Source organism: Coturnix japonica, unplaced genomic scaffold (assembly GCF_054131305.1).
Source record: "Coturnix japonica strain WE unplaced genomic scaffold, WE-NBRP24 Scf049, whole genome shotgun sequence".
NCBI lineage: Eukaryota > Metazoa > Chordata > Aves > Galliformes > Phasianidae > Coturnix > Coturnix japonica.
In genome coordinates, this window is record NW_028188952.1 from 1,403,147 (window position 1) to 1,421,406 (window position 18,260).

General features: G+C 63.2%; 4 protein-coding genes across 5 annotated transcripts; 3 read left to right on the plus strand and 1 right to left on the minus strand.

Moving 5' to 3' along the window:
• The first annotated feature begins 68 nt into the window (after positions 1–68).
• On the plus strand, positions 69–1,399 carry TCAP (titin-cap). The gene is made up of 2 exons (XM_015885958.3): positions 69–258; positions 819–1,399. The coding sequence occupies exons 1-2, from the start codon at positions 110–112 to the stop codon at positions 1,072–1,074; spliced, it is 405 nt and encodes a 134-aa protein (XP_015741444.2). The 5' UTR covers positions 69–109; the 3' UTR covers positions 1,075–1,399.
• Positions 1,400–2,228: 829 nt separating this feature from the next.
• PNMT (phenylethanolamine N-methyltransferase) lies at positions 2,229–4,179 on the plus strand. The gene is made up of 3 exons (XM_015885957.3): positions 2,229–2,531; positions 2,624–2,831; positions 3,634–4,179. Exons 1-3 carry the CDS (start codon positions 2,378–2,380, stop codon positions 4,067–4,069), a joined length of 798 nt encoding a protein of 265 aa, XP_015741443.2. The 5' UTR covers positions 2,229–2,377; the 3' UTR covers positions 4,070–4,179.
• PGAP3 (post-GPI attachment to proteins phospholipase 3) lies at positions 3,864–7,631 on the minus strand. Of its 2 annotated transcripts, none has more exons than XM_085532543.1 (8): positions 7,408–7,631; positions 6,502–6,599; positions 6,262–6,414; positions 6,089–6,151; positions 5,950–6,011; positions 5,617–5,753; positions 5,278–5,482; positions 3,864–4,000 (listed from the first exon to the last, which is right to left on the minus strand). In XM_085532543.1, exons 1-8 carry the CDS (start codon positions 7,604–7,606, stop codon positions 3,982–3,984), a joined length of 936 nt encoding a protein of 311 aa, XP_085388669.1. In that variant the 5' UTR covers positions 7,607–7,631; the 3' UTR covers positions 3,864–3,981. The 2 variants fall into 2 exon arrangements, with proteins under 2 accessions (XP_085388669.1, XP_015741440.3); XM_015885954.3 differs by lacking the exon at positions 3,864–4,000 and adding an exon at positions 4,389–5,047.
• Positions 7,632–8,694: 1,063 nt separating this feature from the next.
• ERBB2 (erb-b2 receptor tyrosine kinase 2) lies at positions 8,695–18,239 on the plus strand. The gene is made up of 27 exons (XM_015885863.3): positions 8,695–8,872; positions 10,959–11,110; positions 11,205–11,373; positions 11,752–11,889; positions 11,975–12,043; positions 12,314–12,426; positions 12,680–12,821; positions 12,902–13,018; positions 13,242–13,368; positions 13,447–13,520; positions 13,611–13,701; positions 14,083–14,282; positions 14,368–14,500; positions 14,593–14,683; positions 14,774–14,934; positions 15,013–15,060; positions 15,146–15,284; positions 15,356–15,478; positions 15,553–15,651; positions 15,722–15,907; positions 15,974–16,129; positions 16,204–16,279; positions 16,353–16,499; positions 16,574–16,671; positions 16,745–16,915; positions 17,040–17,295; positions 17,368–18,239. Exons 1-27 carry the CDS (start codon positions 8,788–8,790, stop codon positions 17,709–17,711), a joined length of 3,705 nt encoding a protein of 1,234 aa, XP_015741349.2. The 5' UTR covers positions 8,695–8,787; the 3' UTR covers positions 17,712–18,239.
• Positions 18,240–18,260: the final 21 nt, after the last annotated feature.

Consider the following 18,260-nt stretch of genomic DNA (forward strand, 5'->3'; position numbering starts at 1 on the left):
CCCGTCCCCTCGGTGCCAGTGACACGTCCCAAAATAGCCTCCGTGGGGCCATAAAAGAGGGGAGGGAGGACTCGGGGCAGCAGAAGCCACCGCTGGGAGCGCTGTGAGGATGTGGGGGCCGAGCACGGTGGTCCGCAGCGGGGGGCTGCTCTGTGGGGCACAACTGGGCTGCAGAGTCCAGGAGGAGGATGTGGGGCGCAGAGAGTCCTTCAGTGCTGAGTGGTTGGACCTGGAGCTCAGCACCCGGCCTGAGGAGGGGTGAGCGGCACCGCTGGGGGGTCCCCGAGGGTTGTGGGGTCCCTATAGGGTGGGGGGAGTGAGGGAGATCTGATGATGGGGAGGTCTTGGGGGTGCTGTGGCTGCCCCATGGGACTGGGAGGATCTTGGGGGGTTCTATGGGGGTCTATATGGGGATGGAGGAGGCTGGGTGGATGTGTGATGTGTTGGGGGCTTTGTGGGGCTGGGGGGGTCCCCGTGGGGCAATTTGGGGGGTCTCGTGGAGCCGGGTGGTGTCTGTGCAGTGAGAGGGTTGTGGGTGGGGGGCTCGAAGCTTCCCATGTGGTTGTGAAGGTCCTGGGGGTTGTTTTAAGGGGGCGGGGGGAGGTTCCAAGGGTCTTCATGAAGGTGAATAGAGAACGATGGGCTTCTGCAGCATCAATGGGGAACACAGGGATGGATATCAGTGGGTCCCTATGAGGTGGGGCGGGACAGGGGGGTCTCCAAACGGTGCTGGAGGGTTTGGGAAGCCACAGGGGTCCCCATAGGGTGGGATGAGGCCGGGGACCTTCACACCCCCCCCATGAGCTCCGTGTGTCCAGGTGGTGCCGGAGGGAGGTGGACCAGCAGCGCCGCGAGTCGCTGGAGCAGCGCGGGGAGACGCGGGTGTTGACACAGCGCTCACCGTGGGGCGTCGTGAGGGTGGGCGTCATGGGGCAGCCCCTGGCCCAGCATCTCCTCCCATACGCCCGCACCCTCCCGCTGCCCCTTTTCGCCCCCTCAGACCTGCGTGGATCCAAACCGGGGCTCAGACGGACCCTGTCCCGTTCCCTCTCCCACGAAGCCCAAAGGGGTTGAAGGCGGTGGGTGGGGGGCTCGGGGAACGGGATGAGGTTGGGGGGCGGCGGCAGGAGGGTCCTGAAGCTCGTTGTTCGCCGCAGCCCCCGAAGATGGAGGAGGAAGGTGGGGGGATGTGGAGGTGGGCGCCCACCCTGCAGTGGGCAGCAGAGGCCGGTGGGGACGGGGCGCGGATGGGACGTGGAGCCCCTGGCAGAGAGAAGGGAGCGAGGATGGGGTGATCTGAGCCCCCCCCCCCCGGGGCAGGGGAGGGGAGACACAGCAGCGTTGTGTTGTTTTGTACAGATGTGAATTTCTTTGTATTGCAATAAAAGGTGCAGCCTGGCCCTGCGGCTCCAGCTGTGGTGGTTTGAATGGGGGATACCAGACCCCCCCCCCCCCATTTCTATGGCCCAGATCAGCCCTAGAGCATTGGCCTGTCTGTGGGGCTGTGCCCCCCTGTTTGTCCCCTTCTGACCTGGGGATGGGGACAACAACCCTGTAGGGAACTGGGGAAGCTCGGACACAGCCCATAGATGTCAGATGTGGGTTAGGTGAGCGGGTGTGGGGGGCAGATCTCTTATATAACCATGTCCCCCCTCCCCCCTTACCAGCCCATGCCAGGGTTCTGGATGGTCCTTGTGCCAGCGCCCAGATTAGCTGTTCCCTCCTGGATGGATCCTGCTGTCCCTGGGTCCCCGCCAGGCCCTGTGCCCATCCCCATCCATCCCCATCCATCCCCACTCACTGTCTGTGGGGCTTCACCACCTTCACCCCTTCCCTCACCCGGCCCCACAAGCAGCAGCGCCCCACATCCCCGGCTGCTGGCACAAGGAGGGCACAGGGAGCTGGACGGGGTTGGTGTGGCCAGATCCTGCCAGGGGCTGAGCTCCATCACACTCAGCTCAGCAGTGATGGACAGACCAGACCCCATCTCTGCCCTTATCTCCCTGCCTTCCTTATCCCAGTCCTCATTCCCATTCCTGTCCCCACTCCATCCCCACCTCCCCCAGCCCCATCCCAACCCTATGCCACACACAGGGGGGTCAGAGCATCCCCATTGGGGTGCTCACGCTCCCACTTTGGTGCTGGGACACCCCCAGATCCAGCACCACCCTGTAGGCTGCAGCACCCACATGGTTATGGGGGGGGGGGCACAGCAGGGCCGGCTCCGGCCGCGGGCGCTGACACTAACCTGGTTATCCACGATGGACGGCTGCAATCAGCGCCGAGCAGCCGCTGCCATAACTCACCTTCCTCCCCCTCCCCGTTGGTTATCGGGGCTATAAATGGGCCGCAGCATTGGCACAGCTCAGCCCCCACCATGAGCAGCCTGGATTCCATCCGGGAGGGCTACGCACGCTTCGACCCCATCTCCTACCTGCACAACAACTACATGCCCCCCCGCGCCGACTTCAGCTCCGAGGAGTTTGTGGTGCCCTGGAAGCTGAGATGTTTGGCCGAGACCTTCGCCAGCGGTGGGGAAACTGAGGCACAGGGTGAGGGGGCACAGAGCATCCTGCCCCCATCCCATGACTCACAATGGGATCCTCATTCTTTACCCCTCCAGGTGAGATCTGTGGGCGCACGCTCATCGATGTGGGTTCGGGTCCCACCATCTACCAGCTGCTGAGCGCCTGCGATCACTTCGAGGAGGTCGTGGCCACCGATTACTTGGAGGTGAACAGGGAGGAGCTGCGGCGTTGGGTGCGGGGTGAGCCCGGAGCCTTCGATTGGAGCCCCTTCATCCGGCACGTCTGCAAGATCGAGGGGCGCGGGTAGGGTGGGATGGGGGGGGTGTGGGGTGGGATGTGGCCCCTAAAGCCCTAAAACCCCATAGGAACTCAGCCCCATGACCCCATGGAGCTTCATGCCCTGTCCCTGCAGATCGCGGCCCTTTGGATTCTGTGGGTTGTGATCCCATAGTGCTGATCCCATGAGGTTCCTTTGGGATCCCATCCCCAGCTCCGTGCTGGTCCCTGTAGGATCCCAATGCTGTAACCCTGCATCTGATCCCCAGCCCCACATCTCCATTCACACCAGGCTGATGCTGCGCTGATCCCTGCAGGATCCCATCCCCATAACCCTGATGATGCTGGGCCAATCTCTATGGGATCCCACCCCTGTATCCCCCCAGGGTCCCATCCCCACAGACGCCGTGCTGATCCCTGTAGGATCCTGCCCTTATATCTCTGCAGATGTCAGGTTGATTGCTATGGGATCCTGTCCCCACATCCCCTTGGCTGCGGCACTGCAGGACCGCAGCCCCATACCCCTATTGACACCAGGCTGCTCCCTGTAGGACCCCAGCCCCATACCCCTATTGACACCAGGCTGCCCCCTGCAGGACCCCAGCCCCATACCCCTATTGACACCAGGCTGCCCCCTGCAGGACCCCAGCCCCATACCCCTATTGACACCAGGCTGCTCCCTGCAGGACCCCAGCCCCATACCCCTATTGACACCAGGCTGCTCCCTGCAGGACCCCAGCCCCATACCCCTATTGATGCCAGGTTGCTCCCTGCAGGACCCCAGCCCCACAGCCCCCCTCTCCCTCCCCTCCTCTCCATCCCAACGCAGGGAGCCCTGGCAGGACAAGGAGCGGCGCTTGCGGTGCCGCCTGCGGCGCATCCTCCCCATCGACGTGCACCGTTCGGACCCTCTCGGTTCTCCTCTGCACCCTCCGGCCGACGCTTTACTCTCCACCTTCTGCCTTGAAGCCGTCAGCCCCGACCGAGCATCGTTCGGCCGAGCGCTGCTGAACGTCAGCTCAATGCTGCGCCCGGGGGGGCACGTTGTGCTGCTGGGGGCTCTGGGGGAATCCTTCTACCTGGCTGGAGCTGCTCGGCTGCCCGTGGTGCCGCTGGTTGAGGATGATGTTCGTGGGGCTCTGAGCGATGCTGGATTCACCCTCCGTGATTTCCGATCCTATTCCATGCCCCCAGCGCTGCGCACCGGAGTGGATGATGTGGACGGGGTTTTCTTTGTCCATGCACAGAAAGCACTGGAAGGCTGAGCCCCCCCCTCCCTGCATCCCACCCCCACATTTAGGCAGATGCTGTGCTCCCAAATCCTGCCGTCCCATCCCCATTGCATCCCATAATAAAGCCTGAGCTGAGCATTGCATGGCACTGGGGAGGCGTAAAGGTATAGGGGCACATTATGGGGTAAAATGGGGATGAGGGAAATGGGGGGCACTGCATCTTGAGGTGGGGGGTACCAAGAGGGGGGAGAGGTTGGAAATAGGGTGTGGGGAGATGGGAGCAGAGCGGGGCTGGGTTTGCAGTGCCCATGGAGCAATGGAGGGGTGCAAAGCAGGACGGGGGGCACAGAGCACAGGTTGAATTCCAGCTTTATTCACAGCACAGGGCACAGCCTGCTGGGGGGGGCTGCACCCTGCTGGGGTGGGGGGGGGTGCAGCCCCAAGGGCTGCACGGGGGTCAATCCCCCCACCCCAAGGCACCGCTCTGACCCCACACATTGCACTGTCCCCTCTATACTGAACCCACCCAGCAGCAAGCAGGGCCGGGCAAGGCAGCACAGCACACCCCCTTACCCCCCTTGTTCCCCAGGCACCATCACCCCCCCCATGGGACCCCCCCCATGTGCTCAGCCTCCCCCAGACACCCACGTCCCCCCCCCCAACCTGCAGCCCCAGCAGCCATTGCCACCTCGCGGCTGCCTGGATCCACAGCAGGAAAAACAGGCTCAGCATCAGCAGCCGGGGGGGTCCGATGCCCCCCCCCCAACTTCCCCCATAGAGGGGCTCCCGGCCCCCATACAAGACAGTGATAGAAAGGAAAGCACAACTCAGAAGGCAGGGGGAAAAGGGGATCCATGGGGAGGGGGTATGGGGAGGGGGGGAGGAATTTGGCACGTTGGGCAGGGCCCTGGGGGGGGCACGCAGTGTGTCATCCCCCCCCCGCTGCTCTAGTCCACTTTGGAGAGGTCCGAGTTGGCCTTCAGGAGGTAGAGGCTGTCATCCACCAGGAAGCTGTGGGGAGGGAGGGGAGATCGGGCTGGGGGGGGGGGCAGGTTGGTTCATTGGGGTCAGGAGATGGGGGCACGAGGGGGCCCCAAAAGCTACTGGAGCCCAGTCAGACCTCAGAGCACTCCCAGCAGCCAGGAGCAAGACAAGGGCTCTGAACATCCCCATTTCAAGAGGGGGAACACAGCACCCCAAGTGCAAAAGAGCCCCCCCCCCATTTCATGCATAGCCCTCACCTGTAAAAGAGGATGTTGAGGGGCACGGTGCTGATGTGCCAGAGGGCGTGGGCGTCCAGCACCCAGAAGAGGGGGGGGAAGTCGAGGAGCTCGAGCAGAGCCCCAGCCTGCAGCAGCAGCACCACCACCGCACACTTCCAGACGTGGGGCAGGCGGGGCCGGTTCCTCAGGCACCACCACAACCACCACAGCAGGTTGAGGAGCCCTAAAAGGGGAAAAGAAGGGGGCAGTGGTCCTCACTCTCACCCCATTGTGTCCACTTGGCCCCTACCCTGATCCCATTTATCCCATTGATCCCATTGATCCCATTGATCCCACATCCCCCACCCCAGCTCTCACCAATGGCCACGTTTGCAGCCATGTTGTAGCCGTAATCAAAGCGGACGAGAGTCAGGTAGGAGATATGGCAGGCGAGGAAGAGGAGGAGGAAGGCCCTGAAGATGCCGATTAAGGCCGGACGCTGCAGCCCCATCGTCCTGTGGGCAGGAGGAGAACAGTGACACAACCCAGCCCCATACACAGCACTGACCCCATGTAGTGACACAACCCAGCCCCATACACAGCACTGACCCCATGTAGTGACAGCCCAGCCCCACACACAGCACTGTCCCCATGCAGTGACACAGCCCAGCCCCACACACAGCACTGTCCCCATGCTGGGATGCTGCTCACCTGACCCAGCACAGATACACGGAGTGCAGGACAACAGCTGAGGCGCAGAAATAGTCGAGTTTCTGCAGGGCAGGGGGGGGGCTCAGGACCCAGAGATGCACCCGGAGCCCCCCATAAGGTGGGGATGGGGACCCCTCACCTCTGTCAGCGCCGTGTCCCGGGTGTGGAAGACGGTGGACCAGAACCAGGCGTTGACTGAGACCTGTGGGGAGCACAGAGCGGAGCTGCAGGCAGGGGATGGACGTGGTCACTGCAGTGGTGGCTCCTGAATGTCTTTAATGCTCTGATGGGGAAGGGAAGGAAGGGACTTACCCAGGCAAAGGCGACGCAGGTGGGATACATGGGGGAGGTGGGGGGCACGGCAGCTTTGTAACGCAGCAGCATCAGGAAGCTGGCCAGGCCATTGAGGAGGGAGGCCAAGGCTGAGGCTGGTTCCTGGACAAAGAGGAACCTGGAAAAGGGCCACTGCGAAAAGGGACATGGGGGGTCAGTGGGATGGAGGGGACACAGGGGACCCCAAACCTGCCCCCTCCCCAACCCCCCCATACTCACCTTGCCATGGAACTGCGGGACGCGGCGGCCGCCCTGTACATAGAGCCGCACTGTGCGCCACATGCACTCGTACTTACAGTCATCGGGGCACGTCCAGCCTGGGGATGGGGAGCAGGAGGGTCAGTGGGGTGGGGGATCAGAGCGTTCCCCCCCCCTGCAGCCACATCCAACCCCACTCAGGACAATGAGCATCAGGACACCGGGTTGGTATGGCCAAGAAGGCTCCAGGTCTCCCCAGTACAGCCCAGTACAGCCCAGTACAGCTCTGTGCCCCCCAGTACAGCCCATTACAGCCCATTACATCCCATTCCATCCCAGTATATCCCATTACATCCCATTATATCCCATTATATCCCATTACATCTCATTATATCCCATTACATCCCAGTATATCCCATTACAGCCTATTACATCCCATTATATCCCATTCCATCCCAGTATATCCCACTCCATCCCATTCCATCCCATTCCAGCCCAGTACATCTCAGTATATTCCATTACATCCCATTACATCCCATTACATCCCATTACAGCCCAGTACATCCCATTACATCCCATTCCATCCCAGTATATCCCATTACATCCCATTATATCCCATTATATCCCATTACATCCCATTATATCCCATTCCATCCCATTATATCCCATTCCATCCCAGTATATCCCACTCCATCCCATTCCATCCCATTACAGCCCAGTACATCCCAGTATATTCCATTACATCCCATTACATCCCATTACATCCCATTATATCCCATTCCATCCCATTCCCCCCCATTGCTCCCATTCCGGCCCCCCCTCCACGTGCAGTGGGCGTGGCCTGCTCGACAAGTGGGCGTGGCCTGATGGAAAAGTGGGCGGAGCCTCCTGGACCGTCAGCCAATGAGCGCGCAGCGGGGGCGGTACCTGTCAGGCCCATGTAAAGCGGCTGCCGGGCCCGGAAGTGCCGCAGCGCCGCCCCGGAGCAGTTCCGCCGCTCGCAGCGGCCCAGGCACTCTCGGTACAGCGGCTCCCGGTCACCCTGAGAGCCCCGGGCCGGGCCCGGTGCCGCCGCCGCTCCCAGTAACAGGAACAGAGCGGCCCGAGCCGCCCCGCCGCTCCCCATGGCCGCACGGCGCGGCTTCCGGCCCGCCCCGGAAGTGGAGGTGGCGCAAAGCATCACGGGATATAGCGCCCCCTGCGGGCACCACGTGAAAACAGCCATCCTGCAGGAGTGGAGCATCATGGGAAATCCACATTCACACTTGGGCGCTCACCGCAAAGGCTCACGGGATATATCGCCCCGTGATGGTGGGGGGCTTCGGAGGACTCGGCAAGGCCTAGGCCCGGTTGGGCGGCCGTGCCCGTTGTATATATCCCTATATATCCCCTATATATCCCTATACATCCCTATATATCCCTTATATACCCATATATATCCATATATATCCATATATATCCTTATATATCCCTATATATCCCCTATATATCCCCTATATATCCCTATATAGCCCCTATATATCCCTATATCCCCTATATATTCCCTATATATCCATATATATCCCTATATATTCCTACATATCCCTATATATTCCTACATATCCCTATATAACCCTATATATCCCCTATATATCCCTATATATTCCCTATATATCCTTGTATATCCCCTATATATCCCTATATATCCCTATATACCCCTATATATCCCCTATATATCCCCTATATACCCCTATATATCCCCTATATATCCCTATATATCCCTATATACCCCTATATATCCCTATATATCCCCTATATACCCCTGTATATCCCCTATATATCCCTATGTATCCCTATGTATCCCCTACATATACCCCTATATATCCCTATATACCCCTATATATCCCCTATATATCCCTATATATCCGCTGTCCCCATCCGCTATAACGGCGTGGAGTGACCGACACCGGGACGGGGTGACCGGGAGCACCGGAACCTCCCCGTGTCCATTACGGTGCGACCCCCGGTACCGGATACCCCCGGTTCAGTGCTGCCTTTATCCCGCTGCTCCCGGTACTGGCGGTTCCGGTGCTGCCCGGGACATCGCGACCCCCCAATGTCCGAGTTCGGTGCCACCGGGACCCCCCCGTTACACCCGGTTGTACCGGGACGGACCCGCCGCTTCCATCCCTCGTGAACGCGCTTTGTGGGCGGGAGCGCGCGGCGCGTCCCCGCGAGGTGGAGCCCGGGAGCGCGGCGGAACCGCACCGCAAACTTTCCCGGAGCGTCCGGTGCGGGGCCATGGGCCGCAGCCCGTCCTGAAGCGCCATGACCGACCCCCGGGGCCGCCCGTTGTGCCCCGTGCTCTTATCGCTGCTCCTCGCCTCGTTCTGCCCCGCAGCCGCCACCGAAGGTGGGTCCGCCCCGACGGGCAGCGGGGGGGGGGAACGGCGGGATCGGAACGGAGTTGTGCGGGGAGAACTGGGATCCGGTGCGGGGAGTGGAAGGTTTGGGGGTAACGGGGATAACGGGGGTAACAACGGGGCTGCTGGGGATCTGCGGTTCAAAGCGACCCCCCTCCCCCACAGACCCCCCGTCCCGGTTGCCCCCCCCCCCCCCCCCGCCGTGGGCAGCCCCTCCCTCTCGCCGTTCCCACGCGGGATTGGGCTGAGCCGGGAGACGCGGGGCCGGGGGCGGCCGCTCCGCTCGGTGCCCCCCCCCCGGTGCCCCCCGGTGCCTCCACTCGAGGGTTTGGAGACCCAAAAAAAAGCCCCGTCCCCACCGGCTGCGTGGGCTGGACCCGCTTTACCGGGGTCCCGCAATCACGAGAGGTGCCACGAGAGCCCCCACTGCCGGGACAGCCCCCCCCGCCCCCCAATCCCCGGTTTATGGAGCCGGTTTCGGGGCGCGGATGGGCCCCGGGGCGGCGGCGGTGCCGCTCGGTGCGGGTGGGCGGGGGGTGCGTCCCCGCCGGTCGCTCCCATCCACATTCTCGAGGTGCCGCGCCCTGCCCGGCCCGACGGGAGCAGCCGGGGCACGATCCAGCGCCGCGGGGCCTCGGTCGGAGCGGGGACGGGACGGGCATCGGCCCCACCGCCACCCCCCGGTGGATGTGGGGCTCCCGGTGCAATAAATGGGGTCTCGGTGGGTCCTTGCTGCTCCCATCGCCCTGGAACCCGAGCTCCGAGTGCTGGCCCGTCCCCACCGCTGACCCCAGCCCCAACCCCGGGGAGGCGATGGAACTGAGACCGAACCGGGATCCGTCCCCCCCGCCTTCCCTGGGCCCTGGCAGCACCGTGTCCATCCCGTGCCCGCACGCAGCAGGTGGAGCAGACCTTGAGCTTTGGCCGTTCGCTCCGGGGTGGGGGCACCGGGCTGTCCCCACCTCCCCGTCCAACACGGGCAGCTCCGGGGGCACAGTTTTCCCTTGTGGACGTTCGGGGGCCGCTGGGGTCGTTGGGGGCGGCTACAGCCCGGTTTGTCCCACGGCCTCGTGGCAGCTGCCGGCACCGGGGGCCGTCATTCAGACCCCGCACGGCCCCCGCCGCACCGAGGGCAGAGCGCCCCCAACCCCCGCCGCTGTGTTCCCATAAGGGCGGCGATGGTGGAGCCGAGGGGTCGGTGTTGGGGGCGACCAAACGAGAGCGGGGACAACGGGGACAACGCGGTGACCCCGCTCAAGGAGAAGCACGGGGGGCACCGTGAGGGTCTCGAGGGACGCGGTGGGACCCCAGCCCACATCGGGGCCGTGGGGGGGGGTCTGTCCCGCGTGGTTGTGGGGCGCCGGGGGCCGCGGGCGGTGCCGGGGCTGGGCCGTTCTGCGTCACCCCGCTCGCTCCCCAAACACGCCCGACCTGAAAAGGCGGTTCCAGGCGGGACGTTGCGGCCGGACCGGGCCGCCCCAGCGCCGTGACTCACCACGACCCGCCCCTCCCGGCCCCACCGCCACGAACGGGGACAGCAGTGAGGGGGGGTCGGAGCGGGGCGGCCATGGGACGCGGCCATTCGGGGCCGCTCAACAATCGCGTGTTGTCTCGGTTCTCCCCCCACCCCCCGGCGGCGTGGGGGCACTGCGGGATACACCGCATTCCTGATCCGCGGCCCCCGCCCCATTCGGGGCCCCCCGGTGCGGGCTGTGGGGGCCCACCCAGTGCTGGACGTGGGCGCTCAATGGGGGTCGTGGCTGCTGCCGACGTGGGGGCAGCGGGTCCGCATCCCCGTGTATCCCCTTGTATCGCCGTGTATCCCCTTGTATCCTCGTGTATCCCCTTGTATCCCGCTGTATCCCCGTGCGTCCCGCTTCCCCCGTCCCCACATCACACCCGGGGCCGCTCAGGAAGCCCATCGGAAACCCATCGGAAGTTTTTGGGAGCCGATAACCGTCAGCAGCCGCAGCGTTTCCTGCGGCCGGATCCCGCGGGGGCGATGGCCCGACCGGCCTCGGCTGACCCCTCCCACCCCCCAACCCCCCCCCAATACATCCCGATCCATCCCCGCAGTGTGCACCGGTACCGACATGAAGCTGCTGCAGCCCTCCAGCCCCGAGAGCCACTACGAGACCCTGCGGCACCTGTACCAGGGCTGCCAAGTGGTGCAGGGTAACCTGGAGCTCACCTACCTGCCCCCCGGCGCCGACACCACCTTCCTCCAGGTGCGAGGATTCGGGGATACGTGGATGGGAAGGGATGGGGGGGGACATGGGGGCACCGTGGGGGTCTCACCGCCGTGCCCACCCCCCCCTGCAGGACATCAAGGAGGTGCAGGGCTACGTGCTGATCGCTGAGAACCAGGTGAGCGCCGTGGGGCTGCAGGGGCTGCGGATCATCCGTGGGACGCAGCTGTTCCAGGAGCGCTACGCATTGACCGTGCTGGGCAATGTGGGGCTGCGGCAGCTCGGCATGAGGCAGCTCACAGGTAGGGGGCAGATATGGGCAGAGGGTCCTTGTGGGGGCTGCAGGTATCGAATCACTGCGTGGTTTGGATTGGAATGGCCCCAAACCCCATCCATCCCCACCCCATGTCACAGGGACCCCCCCACAGCCCGGTGCCCCCCACCCTGGACCTGAGCACTGCTGGGGAGGGGGTACCCACAGCTCTGTGCCCTCATAGCAATGAATCTCTTTTAGCTTATAACCCTGTCCTGTCCCTACACCCCCATTAGTCCCCTCCCCAGATTCTCTGCAGCCCTTTTAGTCTCTGTGTGGGGACTCCAAGCTGCTGTGTGGGGCCGGGTGACCCTACAGAGCTGTGCCCCCATACTGATGGCAGCTCTTTCGTCCCCCCCCCATACAGAGATCCTGAAGGGGGGGGTACACATTGAGGGGAACCCCCAGCTCTGCTTCCAGGAGACCATTCTATGGGCCGACATCTTCCACCGGCACAACGAGCTGCGCACTGAGATCCACGTGGAGAGCAGCCGCAGCCGAACCTGTGAGCAGCCCAAAGGCTGGGGAGGGGATAAGAGATGGTGCCACCCCCCCCCAGCTCCCTATTGATGCCATCCATCCCCCTGCAGGTCCCGACTGCCGGGCGCTGTGTGCTGAAGGGCACTGCTGGGGTGAGAGCCCACAGGACTGCCAGACCTGTGAGTATGGGGCTGCCTGGAGCCCCGCCCCATAGGAAACCCTATAGAAGTTCCACATTGCTGCTCCATTCACCCCATGTAGCACCCAGATCCCCACCTTGGGGACCCCCACTTGTGCCCCCCATCACCATGCTCCTTGTCCACAAACCCCTTCTCCAGAGCTTCCCACAATCCCTTCCCCTTTGGGATGCCGCCTACCCCACAGCCCCTTACCACTCCTTTTAGGGGAGGGGTCCCCATCCCATTGTGCCCCCTCTTTTCTCCTCACAGTGACCAACAGCATCTGCCACGGGTGCCCACGCTGTAAGGGCACGAAGCCGACAGACTGCTGCCATGAGCAATGTGCTGCGGGCTGCACCGGCCCCAAACACTCCGACTGCCTGGTGGGGATGGGATGGGATGGGATGGGATGGGATGGGATGGGATGGGATGGGATGGGATGGGATGGGATGGGATGGGGCCCAGCAGGAAAGGATGGGACACAGTGGGGTAGGATGAGATGGTAACCCATAGGGTAAAATGGGAACCGTGGGATGGGATGGGATGGAATGGGATGGGATGGGATGGGGGGGTGGGCAGGGGACTCCCCCAAACACAGGGGGGCTGATGGCTGGATCCCCCCCCCCTTATTCCCAGGCCTGTCTGAACTTCAACCGGAGCGGGATTTGTGAGCTGCACTGCCCCCCCCTCGTCATCTACAACTCTGACACCTTCGAGTCGGTGCCCAACCGCGATGGACGTTACACCTTCGGTGCCAGCTGTGTCAGCCAGTGCCCCTGTGAGTGCTGGGGGGTGGGCAGGGCTCTGAGCAGCTCCTTCCCCAGCTCTGACCATCCTGTCCCCTTCCTTCCCTCTTAGATAACTACCTGGCCACAGAGGTGGGCTCCTGCACCCTCGTCTGCCCCCAGAACAGTCAGGAGGTGACAGTCAACAACGTGCAGAAGTGTGAGAAGTGCAGCAAGCCCTGCCCAGAGGGTGAGCGCCCAGGAGGGGTCCTGGTTTTGCGGCTGGGGGGGTTCTGGGGGGGCTGCTATTCACTGGGAAGCTCTGCAGCACTGGGGCGGTGCTGGAGAACCACTGGGGATCCAATGGAGCAAAGGGGCTGCTGTGCCCTGGGGGCGGCTGCAGAATGGGGCCGGGCAGGCAGCGCTTTGGGGGGGATCCTGGTGACTCTGCCATCCCCTCTGTGCCCCCGCAGTGTGCTACGGGCTGGGGGTGGATTTCCTCAAGGGAGTCCGTGCTGTCAATGCCTCCAACATCCGGCACTTTGCTGGCTGCACCAAGATCTTTGGCAGCCTGGCCTTCCTGCCCGAGACCTTCGCTGGGTAAGCACTGCACACCCCATCCCAGATGGAACCATCGGGACCCCCCCCCACAAACACCCCCTGTCCTACCTCCTACAGCGACCCAAGCACCAACACAGCCCCCCTGGACCCCCAGATGCTGTCAGTCTTTGAGAGCCTGGAGGAGCTGACGGGTGAGTGCACAGGGATGGGGACACAGCCCTGAGCTGAGGGCACAAAGCGAGCAGTGCTCACACTTGTGTCCCCCTCCTTCCCTCCCCCAGGTTACCTGTACATTGCTGCCTGGCCACCCGATATGGATGACCTGGGCGTCTTCCAGAACCTGCGTGTCATCCGTGGCCGTGTGCTGCACAAGTGAGAGGGGATGGGGACCTAAAGGGGATGTGATGGGGGATCTAAAGGGGATGGGGACCTAAAGGGGATGAGACCTAAAGGGGATGGGGACCTAAAGGGGATGGGGACCTAAAGGGGATGGGGACCTACAGGGAATGGGGACCTACAGGGGATGTGATGGGGGACCTAAAGGGGATGGGACCTAAAGGGGATGTGATGGGGGACCTAAAGGGGATGGGGACCTAAAGGGGATGTGATGGGGGACCTAAAGGGGATGGGGACCTAAAGGGGATGGGGACCTAAAGGGGATGTGATGGGGGATCTAAAGGGGATGGGACCTAAAGGGGATGTGATGGGGGACCCGGGGGTGATGTGGGTGCTCACCTTTCTGTGTCCTGGCAGCGGTGCCTACTCACTGACGCTGCAGGACCTGGCAGTGCGGGCGCTGGGGCTGCGTGCCCTGCAGGAGATCAGCAGCGGGATGGTGCTCATCCATCACAACCCCCAGCTCTGCTTCCTCCAGAAGGTGCCATGGGACAACATCTTCCGCCACCCCCGCCAGCACCTCTTCCAGACCCACAATAAAGCCCCCGAGCTGTGTGGTGAGGATCCCCCTAACCCCACCCCCAGTCCTGCTTGTGGTCCCTGGAGCCGGGCTGGGGGTAACACTGTGCCTGATCTCCCCAGAGAGCGAGGGCCTGGTGTGCTTCCACCTCTGTGCCCACGGGCACTGCTGGGGGCCCGGCCCCACACAATGTGTCTCCTGTGAGCGCTTCCTGCGGGGCCAGGAGTGCGTGGCCTCCTGCAACCTGCTGGATGGGTGAGCAATGGGGTCGGGCTGAGCCCAGCAGGGAGGAGGGGGACACTCTTCTGTATCAACCCCAACCCCATTCAATTCCCACCATCCCATAGCGCCATCCGGGAGCACGCCAACGGCACGCGCTGCCTGCCCTGCCACCCTGAGTGCCAGCCACAGAATGGCACCGAGACCTGCTTTGGATCGGTGAGCACGGGGACATGGGGACACCAGCATGGGGATGGCACTGCTGCCAGGTCCCTCACCCCCCACCCTTCCTTGCCCCCCACCCTGCAGGATGCGGATCAGTGCGTGGCATGCGCGCACTATAAGGATGGGCAGCAGTGTGTGCGGCGCTGCCCCAGCGGGGTAAAGGTGGATGCCTCCTTTGTGCCCATCTGGAAGTACCCAGACGAGGAGGGGGTCTGCCAGCTCTGCCCCACCAACTGCACCCACTCGTGAGTACACAGTGCCCAGGTGTGTGTGTGTGTGTGTGTTGGGGCTGTGGGATGCTCACCCACCCCGTGTTCTATCAGGTGCACCATCCGGGATGAGGACGGCTGCCCCGTGGACCAGAAGCCAAGGTACCACTGTGGGTACCCCCCTCCCATAGGGGATCATCAGGGGGTGACCCCATCCCCACGTCCCCTGTCACCTCCCGTCCTGCAGCCAGGTGACATCCATCATTGCTGGTGTGGTGGGGGCTCTGCTGGTCGTCGTCCTTCTGCTCATCACCGTCGTCTGCGTCAAGCGCCGGCGGCAGCAGGAGAGGAAACACACCATGAGGCGGCTGCTGCAGGAGACTGAGGTGGGGGGACTGGATGACCCTGGGGGGGGGGCTCAGAGTGTTGTCCCTCCTCACCCACTTGTCCCTTGCAGCTGGTGGAGCCGCTGACGCCCAGTGGGGCCCTCCCCAACCAAGCACAGATGCGCATCCTCAAGGAGACGGAGCTGAAGAAAGTGAAGGTTTTGGGCTCCGGCGCTTTCGGCACTGTCTATAAGGTGAGGGGTGGGAGGCACAGTCAGTGGGATGGCACCATCTGTGTCCTCACTCACCGACCCCCCACCCCCCATAGGGCATCTGGATCCCCGATGGGGAGAGCGTGAAGATCCCGGTGGCCATCAAGGTGTTGCGGGAGAACACATCACCCAAAGCCAACAAGGAGATCCTGGATGTGAGTGCAGTGGAGGTGGGCACGGGGCTGGGGAGTCGGTGCCAACCTGACCCATCTGTGCTGCCTGCAGGAAGCCTATGTGATGGCCGGGGTGGGCAGCCCCTACGTGTCGAGGCTGCTGGGCATCTGCCTGACCTCCACGGTGCAGCTGGTGACGCAGCTGATGCCCTACGGCTGCTTGTTGGACTATGTGAGGGAGAACAAAGACCGCATCGGATCCCAGGACCTGCTCAACTGGTGTGTGCAGATCGCCAAGGTAAGAGGGGGCTGCTGAGGGGCTGTGGGGGGGATGTAGATGTGGGGCTTAACGCCTGCTGCCCAGGGGATGAGCTACCTGGAGGAGGTGAGGCTGGTGCACCGTGACTTGGCTGCTCGCAACGTCCTGGTCAAGAGCCCCAACCACGTCAAAATCACCGACTTTGGGCTGGCACGGCTGCTGGATATCGATGAGACCGAGTACCACGCGGATGGGGGCAAGGTGGGACATGGGGATGGGGCGACAGGGAGCGCGGTGTCCCCTGAGGGTCCCGCTCACTCCTTCCACCCACCCAGGTCCCCATCAAGTGGATGGCGTTGGAGTCCATCCTGCGCCGGCGCTTCACCCACCAGAGCGATGTCTGGAGCTACGGTGCGTCCCTATGGTGGCTGTGGGGGGCAGGGGGTCCCAAACCAGCACTTACCCCACGTCCCCATGTCCTCAGGCGTCACCGTGTGGGAGCTGATGACCTTCGGGGCGAAACCTTACGATGGGATCCCGGCACGAGAGATCCCCGACCTGCTGGAGAAAGGCGAGCGGCTGCCGCAGCCGCCCATCTGCACCATCGATGTCTATATGATCATGGTGAAATGTGAGTGGGGGGGACATGGGGACGTGGGGGCCAGGACCCCAACACCACCCTCACGGTGCTCGGCTCTGCCCCAGGCTGGATGATCGACTCTGAGTGCCGGCCCAAGTTCCGTGAGCTGGTCACTGAGTTCTCCCGCATGGCCCGCGACCCCCAGCGCTTTGTGGTCATCCAGGTAATGGGGTCTCAGGGGGGTCTCGCCTTCAGCATTGCCCCAACGGGCACTGACAGCCCCCCCTGACCCCCAGAACGACATGATCGGGCTGCCCAGCAACATGGACAGCACCTTCTACCGGGCGCTGCTGGAGGAGGAGGACATGGATGACCTGGTGGATGCTGAGGAATACCTGGTCCCTCACCAGGGCTTCTTCAGTGCTGAGACCTCCACCGCGTACCGCAGCCGTATCTCCTCCACGCGGGTAAGGGCTGACCTGGGGCATCGTGCTGCTGCAGGGCGCACAGGGTGCAAGTTCTCTACTGCCACCCACAGACCCTATAGACCCTATAGCACCGTGCCCGACTCCGTGCCCTTTGCCTCCTCAGAGCACAGCAGAGACCCCAGCTGACACGACAGAGGGGGAGGAATCAGCCGCCTTCCCCTTCCCACCGCAGAACCTGGTGGAGGGGCCGGAGTGCCCCGTGCCGGAGGCTCTGGAGGTGGATGTTGGGGCCAAGGGAGCCCTGCCGAGCCCCCCAGCCACACGGTACAGTGAGGACCCCACCGCGCTGCCGGGGGATGAGAGTGAAGGTCTGGACCCTGAGGGCTTCACCACCCCAGCCCCACATACCACTATGCCAGGTAGGGCAATATGGGACCCTGGGGAGGGGGGCGAGGACCCTGTTTGGCTGCTGACATCCCTTTTCCCTGCAGAGTACGTGAATCAGGCTGGGGAGCTGCCGTCACCCCCCCGGCTCCCCTGTGCACCACCATCCCCACCAGACAAGCCCAAGGGCCACCAAGGCAAGAACGGGCTCATCAAGGACACCAAGCATCCCTTCCTGGGGCCCTTTGGCCACGCCGTGGAGAACCCCGAGTACTTGGCCCCCCCGGGGCTGCCGGTCCCCACAGCCTTCAGCCAGGCCTTCGACAACCCCTACTACTGGAACCAGGACCCCCCCAAAGCTGGGAGCCCTGAGGGTGGGCCCAGCTCCACGCCGGCAGCTGAGAACCCGGAGTACCTGGGTTTGGCTGAGCCTGAGGACGTGGCTGTGTAGGGCAGGGCCACATACGGACCCCCCCCTTTCACCGAGGCAGCTTGGGGAGGGACGGCACGAGGCCGGCGATGGATGTGGGGGCAGGACTGTCCCCAATCATGGGGGTGCCCTATACTGCAGGAGAGCATAGAGCACTGTGAGACGGCGCAGCAGCACGGGGGGGGGCACAGAGGACCCCCAAAAGGAGCCCCAAAGCCCCACTGAGATGGATGCTCCAACCCCACACGGTTCCTGGAGGAAGGAGGAAGCAGCATCAACAGGACTGGGAGCCCCATCACCATACACCTGGATACACCTGTATACACCCTGGATACACCTGGACCACGCTGCTGCTGTCCCAGAGCCCCCCACCACCCCTGTGCCCCCAGCCCCCTCCCCACCGGCGCCCAGCAGCGCTGGACACATTGACTTGCACTGAGCAGGTGGACACGGGGCTGCCTGGGCTCCTGCTGGGTTCCCATTAAGCTGACAGTGTCACACCTGGATGTATATTTCATCATTGTAGATGGTTTTTTGGTTTTTTTTCTACTCCACTTTGTCTGCGTGGTT